This window comes from Pieris brassicae, chromosome 9 (assembly GCF_905147105.1).
Source record: "Pieris brassicae chromosome 9, ilPieBrab1.1, whole genome shotgun sequence".
Classification (NCBI taxonomy): domain Eukaryota; kingdom Metazoa; phylum Arthropoda; class Insecta; order Lepidoptera; family Pieridae; genus Pieris; species Pieris brassicae.
This window is the reverse complement of record NC_059673.1, coordinates 16,862,998-16,878,958: the sequence shown is the minus strand read 5'-3', so window position 1 is coordinate 16,878,958 and position 15,961 is coordinate 16,862,998. Positions and strand designations below refer to the sequence as shown.

The 15,961-nt window shown below is 31.1% G+C and overlaps 1 protein-coding gene across 7 annotated transcripts in view; it reads left to right on the top strand.

Annotated features, from left to right (window-relative positions):
- The window catches only part of LOC123714743 (cystinosin homolog), a 40,359-nt gene that overhangs the window by 6,434 nt on the left and 17,964 nt on the right, over positions 1-15,961 (top strand). Inside the window, exon 1 of one of the 7 annotated variants that reach the window (XM_045669216.1) lies at positions 2,290-2,372. The exons of 5 other annotated variants lie outside the window; for them this stretch is intronic. Coding sequence is in view for 1 of the 2 variants with exons in the window: in XM_045669213.1 (XP_045525169.1) it covers positions 4,662-4,666 (5 nt within the window). In the remaining variant the exon portion in view is untranslated. Of the gene's footprint in view, positions 1-2,289; positions 2,373-4,566; positions 4,667-15,961 lie in introns of those variants that run through there. One more of the 7 variants, XM_045669213.1, reaches the window with a different exon arrangement.

The window sequence follows — 15,961 nt, the reverse complement described above, 5'->3', positions numbered from 1 at the left end:
ATTCAAAGTTCAATATAGAAAAACTTGTGTAAAGAAGATCTTATGTATTAATTGTACTGTTAATGAGATTAATGTAAAAGTTAATTATAAATCTTTACATGGCGACATTTCTCGATTCGTATTATTTAACTTGTTTCGGATTGCAATGATTATGAAACTTATAGAAAATAGGAAGAAAAGCGTAGATGTAATTTATTTTTAATATATACAAATAATGTATATACGTATCATATGACATGCTTCATTCTTGGAGCACACAAGCGGTGCTTATATTAATGAAACTAGAACATTGACTAAATTTGGTTCAAATTTGTTATGTAACTGTCGGGTCATTTGTACTATGTCCCGACTAAATCAGTGACCTTGTAAAATAATTAATAGTACAGTTGCACTTGCCTCTGCGGCGAATCCATATCATCCTATCTCTTGCCAACCTTTAAGGCCACATCATCATTATCCGCCAGCTATGAAAAAAAAACCATATGCGTGCAGTTTGAAGAGTTTTTTAAGGAACTATCGAAAGGATGTATTAGAATTTAAAAAATATCAATGCGTCTACAGCCTTTTTTAGGTCTGGGCCTCAGATTTCTGTATCTGTTTCATGGCCATTTGTGTATCGAATAGGCAAGTAGGTGATCAGCCTTCTTTGCCTGACACACGCCGTAGACGTTTTTGGGTCTAAGGCAAGCCGGTTTCCTCACAATGTTTTCCTTCACCGATCGAGGTAATGTTAAATGCGCACTTAGAAAGAAAATCCATTGGTGCACAGCTGGGGATCGAACTATTTATGTATGTATTAGAATTACTTTGGCTAATACTTTATTTAACGATATAGAACCTCGCTTGGGCATTTTTTGATGAAAAAATGTTGTATAAAATAGTAATAATAATAATACCCTAAATAAATGTACCTCCTAAAACCCCCCAACATACCTTGATTTCCCCTAAATTTGAATGACTGAATTACAGATGTGTATGATAAAAAATTGTGCACGTAAATGTTTAAAATGTTATATGATCACTTCCATGAAATTTATGTGCGTACAGTGTGACGAATTAGTTAAAATTATTTCAACAAAATTGTTATGGTGAAACCACGTTTTCCTTTATTTATGGACTTAAATTAAACCGTAATAAACAATAGGTTATTTAAAATAGACTACTATCACTGTAAAAAGCAGCGTTTCCGAACGTGGAGGCAATTTGATTAAAATTATTTGAATTAGGAATTTCAGTTTTTCATTATATGTTTGAAAATTTACTTACTGTGTTTCGTTAACCTAGTAATTTCTTCCTAAAACCTATCATTTAAATTATCTTAAGTCATCAATTATTTTTTTTTAATGTTAAAATTGTATACATAACATAGGGGGGTATAAGAATTTAAAAAAACCTACGCTCAGGGCACAAAGCCGATCGGAAAACATTGACCTAAACTCTAATTAAAAGTAAATATGACTTTAAACTGACTTAGGATGATGAATATAGCATGAGAATGCAAAATTTAAACATAATTGTTCTAAACATTATTTTATTGCGCACGCAAAAGTATGTATTATAGAATTGCAACGTCATGCTTTTATAAATCTACTTTATAGTTTGCAATTGGTGATATTTGAATTATCGTCTTGTAGAATATGAGGCAGATACGAATATTTCGTAATCAATCTTTTTGATACCGCCTTCTGCGGTAGTTGATGAAGGCTCACTGATGATGCAAAAACTCGCCGTGGTTTAGATTCTTGGTTTCTAGGTGGCTTCGTAGGCTATGTGTGTTAATCACTAATGCACGGTTGTTGTAAGTAGGTGAAATCTGCTTATATCAATTAAGTATCGAAAATAATTATGCAATTTATAGACCATGGTTTTCTATATAACAATAGTAACTGATCTGTACTACTACTAATCTGTAGTCCACGCTTTAATGAGTTATGATGTTATCTTTACCTAGGAATAAATACCAATGTCTGTATATATACTTATTCATCAAAACTGAATCTTTTCTAAATGCTAATTAATGCGTTTAATGATCATGAAAAAATATCTTTATAGATATTAATTACATAGTCTCAGATTTTCACCAAATACAGTTTGCGATTACAATTCAAATGATTAATATTATCAATCAAAATTCGCGGGTCTGTGACCTCTGTTAAAATACACGAGATAACTATACTTAAAAGATGACAAGCAGTGATATTTGCTTTATGTTAACAAATGATCAAATGACTCAACGATGAGATGACAATATTCTTAGGTTAAACTTAAGCTCATGGTACAATTACGACCATAATTTAAAGTACCGCAGTGAGGAATACTCGTTTATGTTATTTTTTAATATTGTGACTTTGAAATTTTAAAAGTTTTTTGTGGTATGTTTTTTTTATTAATATTTTTAACATATGCCGAATAGTGTATAGTGTACTTCGTTATTAACTTAAGAATATTTAAGACTAGTTGGTCCAACTAACTTCGTAGTGGTCTGTGTTTTTTTATATATGGTTTTAGATTATTGTTTCTGTGATTTTTAAAAGTTTAGTTAAAGGACACCAAAGAGGGTCACTATGTAAAATTTAATAATACTTATAATTTACCGTCCCATGCTCGAAACCAGTACATCCAGTAAGTGACTTAGATGGCAGTAAACTTACGTATTATAATATTCGCACGTGCCAAAAACCTAGCTTATCGCATGACAAATTAATGTTTATAAACAGTTAACACACGCACACGTTATCAACATATTCTAATAAACTGTTATCATTTGTAGCAATGGTAAAGTGTGCTTAAGAGGTTATATGTTCGAATCATAGCTTAATTAGGTTTAATAATGTTAGTTCTCATCAAAAATTTTACATGAAAAATGATGTTTACAATTAACAGAAAACATCTTGAGGTGATAATAAAACGTGTGCCAGGCAGTTAATAGATTATTTATTTATTTCAAATAAGTCAGCCAACAGATGTGGATCTTAACTTATATATTTAAAGACAGATACATTGCACTATAAGGTATATATATCTCTCTGTTGGCGAACCTTGAATGAGCAAGGTACTTCAACAATTCCGACCCCGAATTGTATGCACCCAGGTCTTGCACGAGATCACCTAACCACTAGGCCAAATTAATTCTAGAATCCTTAAGAAAAATATTTGGCAATAATGTGAAATTTTAACTTACCTTTAAAAATATCACACGTCCAATACTAAACCCCCTAACGAAGGTAAATTTAAGAATGTGGAGCATGTAAGCGCATTAATTATTTTCGTTTAGCCATAGATATTTGAGGCATTTTCACATTATTAAAGAAATCAAGTTAATATCGTGTCTAGAAGTTAGATGGTAGATACTGCTTATTAGCGATAAACTTGCCCGTTTTATTTTTATATCTACGTAGCGTTAATGGTTACTTAACGAATACGGTTAAAAATCTGCAATTGCATTAATGGCGGTCATAAAATCGGGCGCAATTTAAATTGGCAATTATAATGTTCTTGAAATAGTTTTCGAAATTCGTTGATTCTTTATCATAGTATTTATTACCTCTTTGGCTTAGTAAATCCAGTTAGGGTAATGTCTGTCTTTGATGTTGGATATGTACTAAGGTGACAACAGATATTATATGAAGAGCTGGAAATCGCTCACAAAATACGAAATTAAACAATTGGTATATAAAGTATCGTATATGGAAGTTACAAAGTGTCCTGTGCTGATTACAAATGCACGGTGTATAAGAAATGTGTGGTTATCTGTAGCCGAAAGTAAATAAATTAAAAATGTATAACATTAAGTAGGTTTAGGCACAACTCCAAGGGGTTTTTATCCGTCACATAATCCTTGAAATGTCACAGAGTGATCAACAATAATCACTAGATATGTTTAAGTACCATTGAAAATAAATTTGATAAATTCTATTGTACATAAGTTGTTTAAGGGTTTCGATTATCGTTCGATATTTTTAAAGTCATTTAAAAATTCATTCAATTCTCTAATAGACATGACCTTAATTGAATCAGGCGTTGATAAAAATCACTTAAAATAATAATATATATAATATTAAAGAATTCATATAGAGATACAGCTTGTTAGCCTACGTAAGTGAAGGAAAAAACGACTGATACATAAACAACTTTTATTCGTTCAGTAAGATTCACAGTGGAGTATTGGATATCTAATTCATGCCCTTAGTAAAACTTTAAGTCTTGTTTTTCATTACTCTCTGCTTCCTAAATTCTGCTGATTACTTATCCGTCCTTTACAACGTTCTAAAATAATTAAAAATCATATTGAGATACAAGTTGTATGTACGTGAGTATTATTGAAACTGTAAATCTGATTTCTTTTGATGAAATGACAAAGTCAACCACTTGAGATCTTGAGTGATAAACTTGTAATGACTACAATATTTAATTGTATTATTATTAATATACATATTTTAGTTATTGATTTTGACATATCTTTTCATATCAATGACTTGACATTAAATATTATATTACAATAACATCTTTTAGTTATCTGTTTCGTCAGATACATTTTCTTATCAATAACTTGTCATCTTGAGCGGATTGAAAAGTTCGCATCACATGGCGTTCTGCCTTTAACGTGAGCGGTCGTCATTGTTGTTAATTAATTGTTGATTAATTATTGTGGAACGTGTTTCATGCGGTATGTTTGTGAATTTTAATTTTACCGTTATATAGTGAGTCATTGTTATTTATTAAATAGGTAATATTCTCACGGGAAAATGCATATATATTGTTGAATCCCAATTTTAGAATAAATATGCTGGTGAGTTTGTAAATTCGAATTGTTATAGAAGCTGAGAGGCAACTATTCGTATTTTTTGCTTTTGTTTTACATAGTAGTATGATCAATCTAAATTTCACAGGGTTTTTTATATGTTGAAATGCTACTGATAAATGCACGAAAAATATTTAATTTGTTTAATTTTTAAAATGATTAAAAAATAGATGTATATAATCCTTTTATAAGCATATTGGAAAATATGACTAATAACAACATATGTTTCGTAACTTGAATTGTAATTTATGTGTACATAGTACGTTTTTGTATATAAATAATAAATACTATATATATGAATAATAATCCTTTTTTAAATTAAAATTAAAATAATTTAAATATAAAACAATTATACGATCACATTTACATGATATACTTATAGTAATCCTTAGAAGTCAATTGAACGTCTTAACTTTTTATCTCGGGTTTTATGCAGAATACATTATATACGAAAAATAAGCTACTTTTTGTTATCTATTTAAAGAATTACCTTGAATACGATTTGAGCCTTTACTTGCTTAATGTTCTTACTTTTGAAGAAAATGTTTTACATTTGAATAATGTTCCGGTGTTTTGTGTTTTTCAATAGCTGATGGCCGCGTTTTGATAATTATTTTTATCTTTAAACAGAAATGTATTTTTATTTTGTACTTTAAGTATCCTTTCTATAATTCTACTGATTTAACGTCAAATATTAGTGTTCGAAATTATAAAGAATAATAAAACGCGAATTTATTACCGAAACGCTGAGTTATTCGCGTTTGTTTGTGTTAAGAAAATAACTATAACTGTCAAAATCGTTGTAAAGAACTTTTTAAAATATCACTCGCGGACATTGACATGTATTGCAGACACGGAAAGTGCAGTTAGTTTTATAAATAATATTTTCATAAACGCCTGGTATAATTACTACAAAAAATATGTAGTTTTTGGTTAATTATGTGGGGCTTAGATGTACATACATGTTAACAGTTTTCAGGCTTCATTTAATTATGAATTTAAGCGAGCGCTAGTTATAAAAGTATTTTGTTACCAAGCCTATTAGATTATTAAGATATTGATTGGAAAATCTTAATATTTAATTTTTCAGGTATTTATAACTATAGTTAAAAATTAATAGGAAATTTATTTTGGCGAAGGCTAAGAGAGCTTTGAGTTTCTTTTTAATTTATTAACTAGAAGGATGGTTTTTATGGAGGGAACTATTTATTTTTTAATAAGGATTTTAGTCTCTATGGGTAAAACTATGTTGGTATGTAACTACTAAAAAGTAAAAACTACGAAACAAAGTTCGCGGGTACAGATGGTCCTACATACCTACTTAAATTGAGATACTTATAAAGAAATTTGTTGTGTTACGTATGTCTAGTATTAAAATTGGTAGTATTCTAAATCAAATAACGTAAATTCTTGCCTTTGGTTAACATAGGTTTTACACGTTGAAAGAAAACAATTTTTTTAACCAGATTAAAGCTATTTGTATTATTATAAACTTATAATTATTTACATAATTTTAAATTCAATTTTTTCCGACGTTTAGCGTGCGTGACTGAAGACAAAAGGTGTTGAATGTCAAAAGTATCGCAGCTGTAGAAAAAGTTGTGTTATCTGTATTTATTTTCCCGGAGTTAGTATCGACTAAAAGATGACGGGTTTTTGCAGAAATGACTCACGGTGTCCTCTTTTATAAGTTTATAATAATACAAATAGCTTTAATCCGGTTAAAAATTGTTTTCTTTCAAAATAAATTCTTACATAAGAGTTACCAGTGTGTTGGTATGCTTAATAGAATTTGCAAGTGGGAATGGAATTTAAATGGTAATCGCTAGTTCTAGTGCAAAATTCGACCGAACGTCATAAACTATGGTCATGTAGTTGATCGATATGTTGTTTGACCGAATGTCACCTTGAACATTCTTGTCTTACCAATTCATAGGCTAAAGACCTTGTCTCGATCCTATTCGTTCGAGAGTGTCATCATTACTTTTAAAAAGTATGCACTACATTCTCGGCGTAATCGTATCTGGTCCGACCACACGTCTAGTAATTAATCAATGAGTTTTTTTTACGCATGATTTATAAAGTAAACGGGCAGGTGTCTCATCGGATGTTAAGTGATAATAGACACTCGCATTGCCAGACTACGTTGCCGGCCTTTTGTGAATTGGTACGCTCTTCTCTTGAAGGACCCTATGTCGAATTTGTTCGGAAATACTTCAGCGGGTTCCACATAGTGGTGGTGCGCGGCGAAAACTGCCATAAAAACGCTCAGTTTGAACAACAGACAGCGATTTCATATGGCTGGAATTTCGTATTTAGTCTCGACGTCCAGTAGGCAGACATTCAGAAATGTCTGCCTCATGCCTTGCCTTTTTGCAGAACTACGCATTCATTATTCGTTTAAAACTTTATGAATATCTTTCTAAACTTTAATTTAAGGTTATTTTATCGTATCTGTAACAGCGTTATCTAATTTTGTAATTGCACCGAGCGAGCTTTCAAGGTAGACAAGTGTCTATGTATTGATAAAATAGTAAACTAACTTTGGTAAGGTATTTCAATATAATATTGAAAAACTTACACATTGAATGGTTTGAATTCCGTTTGGATCGCTAGATCGTACAAAACGTTTGCAAGTTGAATAAACACAGATGGTGTTACCAATTTATTAAAAAATAAATTTTAATACGCAGTTTTATCAGGGTTTTAGATTGATAGATTGATTGACGTTTATATATAAGTACCGCCTATCACTTAACACAGCTACTAAAATACGCTTTTAATGTTTCCACGGGAATGCATACTTGTGGCTGAACATTTCAAATCCATAACGAATATCTTGCCTGTGACGTTTTGTGATTCATGCATTTGCAGGGAAAAGAAAATTGCAACGATTTCCTATATATCCTAGAATGACGGTTGGGGAAACCCCATTCTTATTCCTTCTTTCCGATGGGTATTTACATTTATTGAAATAATTTTTGAAGTTTTTAATCACATTGAAAATGCCTCTTAGTAAATCTTTCTTATAAAAAAAAGATCTTAAATAATGTTTTGTCTAAACTCGTGTTTACGCTGCCATGTCGTTTTTCATACTCTTTCTGTGAAGTGAATATTGTAAAAGATTTTATTTTACTGGTATTATGAAATAACCAAACGGTTTAATAATAGGTCCAAGGTATTCTTTATTCCATTTCTATTTTAATTCTAGTTAATGCTCTGGGGTAACTGTGGGGTATCTGTGGCGTAGTGTAAAATGGAATCCGGAATTAATTTTTTAATCAAAAACAGTTAATTCGAACTCGTAGTTTCTTCGAGTAGAGATCGATCTCGCGGTTTTAAAAGGAAACAATTATTTCTCATTTTTGATTTTAAAAAAGTGTTTCGCGCTTATTTAGCAATGTCACTTACTGATAAGTAGTTTAATATTAGATTTTTTTAAATTGGTTTAAGAGTTGAAGCATTACAAATAATCAAATCATCCATCATCATAATATTAGTGTAGACAGGTGTTGGTAGCTATTTAGTACGGATTACGTACCCTCACCATATTGGAAAATTCTCTAGAAATCTTAGAAAGTTGATTTGCATGCTTTTAGCTTTATTATCACTGCATATAACACATGCTAATAAGAATGTACTATTTACTATCGTTAGATAAACAATAGATTATATAGCTGTTTAACTATTTTTATTATAATTTATCGACAAGTAATAAGATTTCTATTAAATGACCGTTGTTAAATTAAATTATTTTTAAAATGTGTCAACTATTTTTTTTATGCAACTATATTCTAACTTAACATTTATACAAAAGCAGCCTGCCATGGCTGGAAGTTTATTTGTAATAAAAATTACTTTGTTTTTACTTTGTTCCAGTAGTGTTCGAGTTTTTTCGTTATAAAAATATTAAAAAATTCTCCTTGTAGTCTAATAACATAAATAATGAATCTTAAAATATATTTCTGTGTAGGTATGCACAAAAGGTTCTAAACTATTTCATGTAGGTACGCATATATTATATAGCATGCGCAGTAGCAAGTGTAGGTCGCGATAATGGGTGTGGCGTGATCTTGTGTTTACGTGGAAACGAAAGCTGGACTGACGGGTTAACTGTACAGGATATCCTTGTAAGGGAATCTTTTTCTACGTATCTTAGCAATGTCCCACGTAGCTTGGTAATATTTTGCATGCCTTTTGATAGACACCTAAAAACTGCCACTGCCCAAGCTTTGCTCTGCGGTTTCACCCGTGTTAGTTCCGTCGAGGTGTGATTTTGTCTGTAGCCTGCCTTGCCTATCCATATTTTTTTTCTTTTAATTAATTGCTCCCTGAGATTTGCGCAGCTTATTTTGATGCAGTCCAGTATCTTATTAACCTGCCCGTTTGCCTCCTATTAAATAAAAAAAAACCTTTCCCGGTTGCCTCTAACCGAGGCCGTTGTCGTTGCTTCTGGCTCACTTTGGCTTTGAATACCTTAATAACTTAGATTAAGTAGAAGTTGTAAAAGCTCATATTCCTACTAATACAATGCCACTGAAGCAGACGCTGAAATTTGCTGAAATCTATTTTCTATATCCGTTGAAGATGTGCTTATGTTAGAAGACCGACATTTGAAAATTATTCCCGCGCACGTGCCTTGAACGTGGCATTTGCGCCGCCATTTTGGCAAAATGGCGACTAATAGTTTTTTGTCCATATATTTGACGATAACATTTTAACAACTTACAGCTGACGTAAACTAAGTATACGTTAAGGAAACAATATACATTTTATATTAATCGCTTTCCAAGCCATTGGTTACGGTTAATTTTGCAATAATATTTTTTTTTATATTATAAAATGAAATTGGATTTTAGTAATCTGTGGTAACGTTATTGCCACCTGTGTTTATTGAATTTGCGATTATTAATAAATACGTAGTATTCATTTAAAAACATAATAAAACTAATAAAATGCGGTTTGAACATCTTTAAATAAAAAAATCGTATTGCCACAATCTGTGTAAGAATATCAAAGACAACACATACTAATTTTAAAATATTTCACTACTTTGTAAAATAATTATCTCAATAATTGTTAGAATATTAAGAATTGTCGTTGAATGAATGAACCATACATACATTACTTGGTTGGTTATGGCAGCACACAGAAAATATCCAATGCCGCTACAACCATTGTAGATCTGGGCCTCAGATTTCTGTTATATGTTCTATGATCATTTGTTAATCTAATAGGCAAGTAGGTGATCAGCCTTCTGTGCCTGACGCACACCGTTGACTTTTTGGGTCTGAGGCAAGCCGGTGTCCTCACGATGTTTTCCTTCACCGTTCGAGCGAATTTTGAATGCGCACATAGAAAGAAAGTCCATTGGTGCACAGCATGGAATCGAACCTACGACCGCATGGATGAGAGTCGCACGCTGAAGCCACTAGGCCAACACTGGCAGCACACAAACCAACAACAAATTTCTGAATTACCACAGACAAGTTAATGTTTATATCAGACCCCACTGTACAACCGAATTGGTTCACACAATATCAAAAGTATTAGACTGTTACCAATGCTACAGGTTATGTACATAAGCTTATAGGTAGGCATTCTATTTTATTTATCAATTAACGAGACAGCACATGTACATAAAACTAATACACAGCTCTACGCAAACACAAAATTTGAAGGAGTTTATATGAACACAACAACACATTGTCAGAGACCAGACATTCTTCCGTGGTCTCCGTCGTCTCTAGTTTGGGGACTAAAGTCTGCATAAGGAGATACCATGTAATTTTTAAAGAAATAAAAAATATTTCTGGTAAAAATAGTAGTGCAATGAAATGGCTAGCAGTAGCAGTGAAATAGCCATCTTAAAAAAGCTAATAAAGTTATAATAATGCAATTTCGCATCACTTATTCAAATAACAGTAGTGGGATAATCCTTAAAGACTCAACGTCGCAAACCTGTTAGAGAGATTCGTTGAACGTCTCGACCGAAAATTTAAATTGATCAAATGACAAAAGCGTTCCTTGACATCGTCCTGATTGACTGCATAACGTACGCAGAAATAATATCTCACGACATCCTTTGTACCAAATACTTCTTAGATTGCCTCGAAGAGATTGTATACTGATATGTACGTTGACAGTGCCTAAGTTTTTAAGTTTTCACGTCCACGCCGCGTCAAAACTTTGTAAATAAATATCAATTAAAATATTTTTTTGCTCTTGCTATCTACGTGTTCCGATGATTATTGTTTTAATTATGATAAATAGCCAGTTTCATCGTTTTTATATATCAAGAGTATATTTTTATAAATAAGTTTTGACTGATTTTAAATCAATCTAAAAAAAAGATAACACAAAATAAATTCGTTTTATTTATTTATTTGCTCGTAACAGCTAACATAAATTATATAAGAAAAAACTGTTATACTCAAGATATAGCCAAAGATGGAATACTAATACTACTAATATATAAAAAGGTTCAAATATTTTAACAAATATTAAATCTATTTGTGTGAAAGTGAGGGTGTGTGTGTGTGTGGTATGCTCATGATGCAGGTTATTATATTCTTAAAAGTTACTCATTTTAAGCATATTCCAAGATATTTCAACTTTTGTGTTAATATTATCACAAATTGTCAAGTCCACACCTTTATAGGTACGAAAATATAAGTTTATTTTCGTCTTTTTATATGCGGCTTAATAACTGCGAATATTTTAATACACAAAGCGTGATTATAATTTTTGCAAGTATCGAATAAAATATAATTATTATTTATTTTCCTTATCAAAAGTATAAAGTGATGTTTACATACTAGTAGAAAACAAAGACAGTTTAGCTAACATACTTCGACTCGGTACAGTTATTGCGAAACATTGTTCTTATTTGATGTGTAATTGTTTTCTACAGTTAAAAACATATTAATTTCAATTAATAATTAGAGCTGGAACATATCGATGATTTATAACTGAACTTCCCATAACCGGTGAGCATGCATCGTGAATGTATCTGAGGTACAACATCATAGTAAGTGGAGGTCCGTGGTGACTCACCCTTCGGAAAAAGGCCGGGAATATATAAAAATATAATTAATTAAAGATTACGCTAACACATCTGTTAAGTAATTGTAAAGTGATTTATAACACATGATCATGAATATATTCACTTAAAATCGAAGTGCATCAGCAGAAGTCACCTACTTGCCTTTTAGAAACAATACTCTTAGAAACAGATCCAGACATCTGAGTCCAAAACCAAGAATTTTGGAGCCACTTGTCATTATGTAAACACAACAAATAGTATATTTATATAAGATTTTATTTTATATAAAATAATTATTGTATTCCCTATTACAATTGCTCTGTGTGTCGTTTACATTAACTGCGCTAGAGCAGAAAGGTCAATTACAAAGAAAGTTTCACGTGATTACATTTAATTTAATACGAATGCCATTGCGCATTGGGTCATGTAAATGTACTTGTAGAATAATAAAAAATGTTACGCATATGTAAATCATTACACATATTAACATATATTTAGATTATAGAACGAAGCATGTTCATAAACTGTTTAATAAGATAATAGTAAGGTGGTCTAGTGATTACTATTTGTACTATAACTATAGCTTTCGGTACACTATGTATATTAGGCGTTTATGTTTTTTCGTGTGTTTGTCTTTCTAAACGATCAAACAATACTATTCGCGTTCATATTAATAAGAAGGTTAAAAATTATGAAGTGAAACAGGGCAATGACCTCGGTTTTTTAATGTTTTGTTTACATTCTTAAATATTGGCAGTTGGTGAGAATTTCAAAGACAATAGAAATTGTAAAACATCCTCTCGGATGTGGAACGCATGCTTTTCCCATACAAATTTTAAACACGATTGTACTAACATAGTAAACAGTGAAATTGCCCGAAACGATTTGCCCAAATCGTTGAAGATGATATTATTCTTTTAGATCTAATATTGCGTCAATAAAAGCCACCTAATAATATCGATTGTAGTTATTACTTACTACATAATATGAATAAGTAATATTGAGTTACTGAGAATTATAGGCTATATTTATTTACAAAATTACAAAAACATTTTAATGAATATATGTGATGTAACGGCATAGACGCTTTTAAAAATGGAACCAAAATTTTAAATACACCTGTTATTCCGGGCAAAATTTTAAAAACACCTACTGCTTCGTCGAAATTGTTCGATAAGTTCAAATCATTGTAATGTTATTACGAGGTATATTCACGGTATCCGGTCCCAGCTTCGATTCTTACAATAACAATTATTTTGCGTGGTATTCAGAGAACAATTTGCTGATAAAATATGTTACGTTACTGTTTGGACGGGTTTTCTCTATGGATGACATCTTTGACTATAATGAAGCCTGATACCTTCAGCTGTATTTTAAGTAATAAATGATATAATAAATTTAATTACATCAGTAAAAGTTAGCGTGACACATTGACGCTACAATGTTACGATAATTCACGCAATTAATTGTCGTATTGTTCACGCGATCTCGTGCCTTGAAATAATTTCAATGTTAAATCATAGCGTCCATAATAAATTAATGTAAATTATGAAATAACTATTGTCAATATTTTGAGCAGTGGGAATTTTGAGACAGACTCAACCAATAAATAATTAAAACAAAAGTTCTTTACCAAAAAGCTGATTGCAACAGCGGTTCATAACCAGTGTTAAAGGAAAGTGACAAAAGGTGTGTTATGTAGACTTAACAGCCGCCGTTGGAAATACCTATATCTAAAGTGCCGATGTCTATATTAGCGGAGTCACTTAACAGATATTATCAAAAACATAAGCACTTATCAGACCCTCAAAGATAAATGATAAATACAATACACCGGCAATTTCTTGCATTCCAGTAAATGAAACATACCGAGGCTCACATGATGTTAGGTGACACCGCCACCCATGGACTATTGCGTTGCCGGCCTAAGAATTAGTACGCTGTATTCTTGAAGTTCTCTAAGTTGACGTTGAGTCTGTTTCCACATGTATTCATGTATTTATTTGCATTCCATAACGTTACAAAAGATGTTTATGAGGCTTAAAGCTAAGTACAATATTATGGACCCTGTTAGGGCACAGCAAAAGAAGGCATTACGAAACCTATATAACATAGCTAATAGCAACACAATAAAAAAAATAGCACATAAAACTTCACACTCCCGGATAGTACCAATTACATAGAATAACATTTTTTTATTTATTGAATTTTGTATATTTAGGGATTAATAATCATGAAATTAAGCTATATTTTTATCTTCTAGATACTCATTAACGCTATAATAACATTTACGTATAAGAAGTTTTTTTAGTTTGTTTGTAAATATATGTATCTTTTTTTCATTTCTTAGTGTTTGTGTACGCAAAAAATGACTTATTTGTGAAAAGACTAACGTCAAGTTGATACGGTATTCTGCCTCAACGTCCGATGATGAAACCGAAACTACTCTGAACACTATATATCTATGTTTCATAGATCATGTAATATCGTTAATGGTAGCCTAAAAATAATACAAATGTTTAATTAGTATTTACTTATTTCGCTAATTAACAGTACAGTTCTACCGACTGTATAAAATGACCATACATGTCCTATAGAAAATGAACGTCAAAACGTGAACAACAACGCCAGTAAAATATGTTCAAATGTCTTATTACTTATTTGAAAATAGGTTTTTATTTCCATTTAAATCGATCAAAATAATGACTTTTAATTAAATATCTGAACTATGAAATAAATTCTTGTAACGCGTTTAACCTCCATTATCTTTAATAGTATCTCCATCCTCACATCCAACTATAACTGAAAATGACTTACATACTAAATATTTATGCATCTGTTGAGATTTACAGTAAATGTATGCATTGTATAACTTTCACATTAAAATCCAGAGAGTGTAACCAATGTCACTAATACATTAACAAAGGAAACTGGACTTTAAACTCATCGAGTAGGGTGTAAATTAAATTAAGCTTAAACGTAGCCTCATTTGTCTCACCGTGACAAGTTTTTGTTATATTCGGTCTACATGAGAACAGGATAAGGAAAACACGTATATAATAATACACTATTTAGTGAGAGAATTTAGAATACGAGAACTTTAAGGAAATATTTGAAATTGAAATTATACTTATAACCGCGTGTATATATATATTTTTTTTTTTGTGACTTAAGACATTAAATATTTTGTCTATCTGGCCCCACGAGTTCGTTTCGCCTTAATATGATGTTTTAAGGTTTACCTTTTTAGTAGCTACAAGCGAACATTGAAAAAGAATGAACAACAAGAAGAAAATTTGCTATGCTATCCCATTAATACTGAATAAAACTATTTTCGTTTATATTTTCCAATTCTTCTCTACTGTATAAAAACTTTCCTCAGAGTTCCAGTAAGAATAATATAGATTTACTCGTCTAGCGAGTTTTGCGCTTATCAAAATATTTTGCGATTCAAGTTTATTTGTTTAAATTTGAGTTTTCACCCAAGTTGTTACTAAGATTAGGTCGTTTAACCAAACAAACATACTAAATATTTAGCTTCATAATATTCGCATAGGTATATAACGAAGAGGCACAGTTACCGTATTAAAATTCTTAAAATCGCTTTAACAGTTTATGTTTAACGATATATAGATTATGTTCAGATATACTTATATGTCGAGGTAAATAACGCAAACGAGGATTTAGAAATCTGATTTAAAATGTTTATCTAATCATAAGATAATTGCTCATTAATTAATGCATGTAATCAGTGCATGCAATCCAGTTTTTAATATACCATAAAACTTATGAACGTAAATATAATTAACATTCGTAAAGATTATTATTTACATTTAATAAATTACAATTGTTTATTTGTTATTGTTAGAAGTTTATACATCAAACGAAGCCACGACGGTACGTAAGCTTTCAACCGTGACCATGCTTCTTATGCACGCGGAAAAGTTTTATTTCAATTCAAAATTTAGTGACCTTTGTGAAGGCTGGCATTTCAACCATAAGCTAACTTTAATTTAGGTTTTGAAGCGAACCTTCTGGTTTTATTTGTGGGATTAGTTGTTTTTTCTCAAGATAGTCGGTACGGAATAAGTTTAAGGAAAATAAATTATGGCATT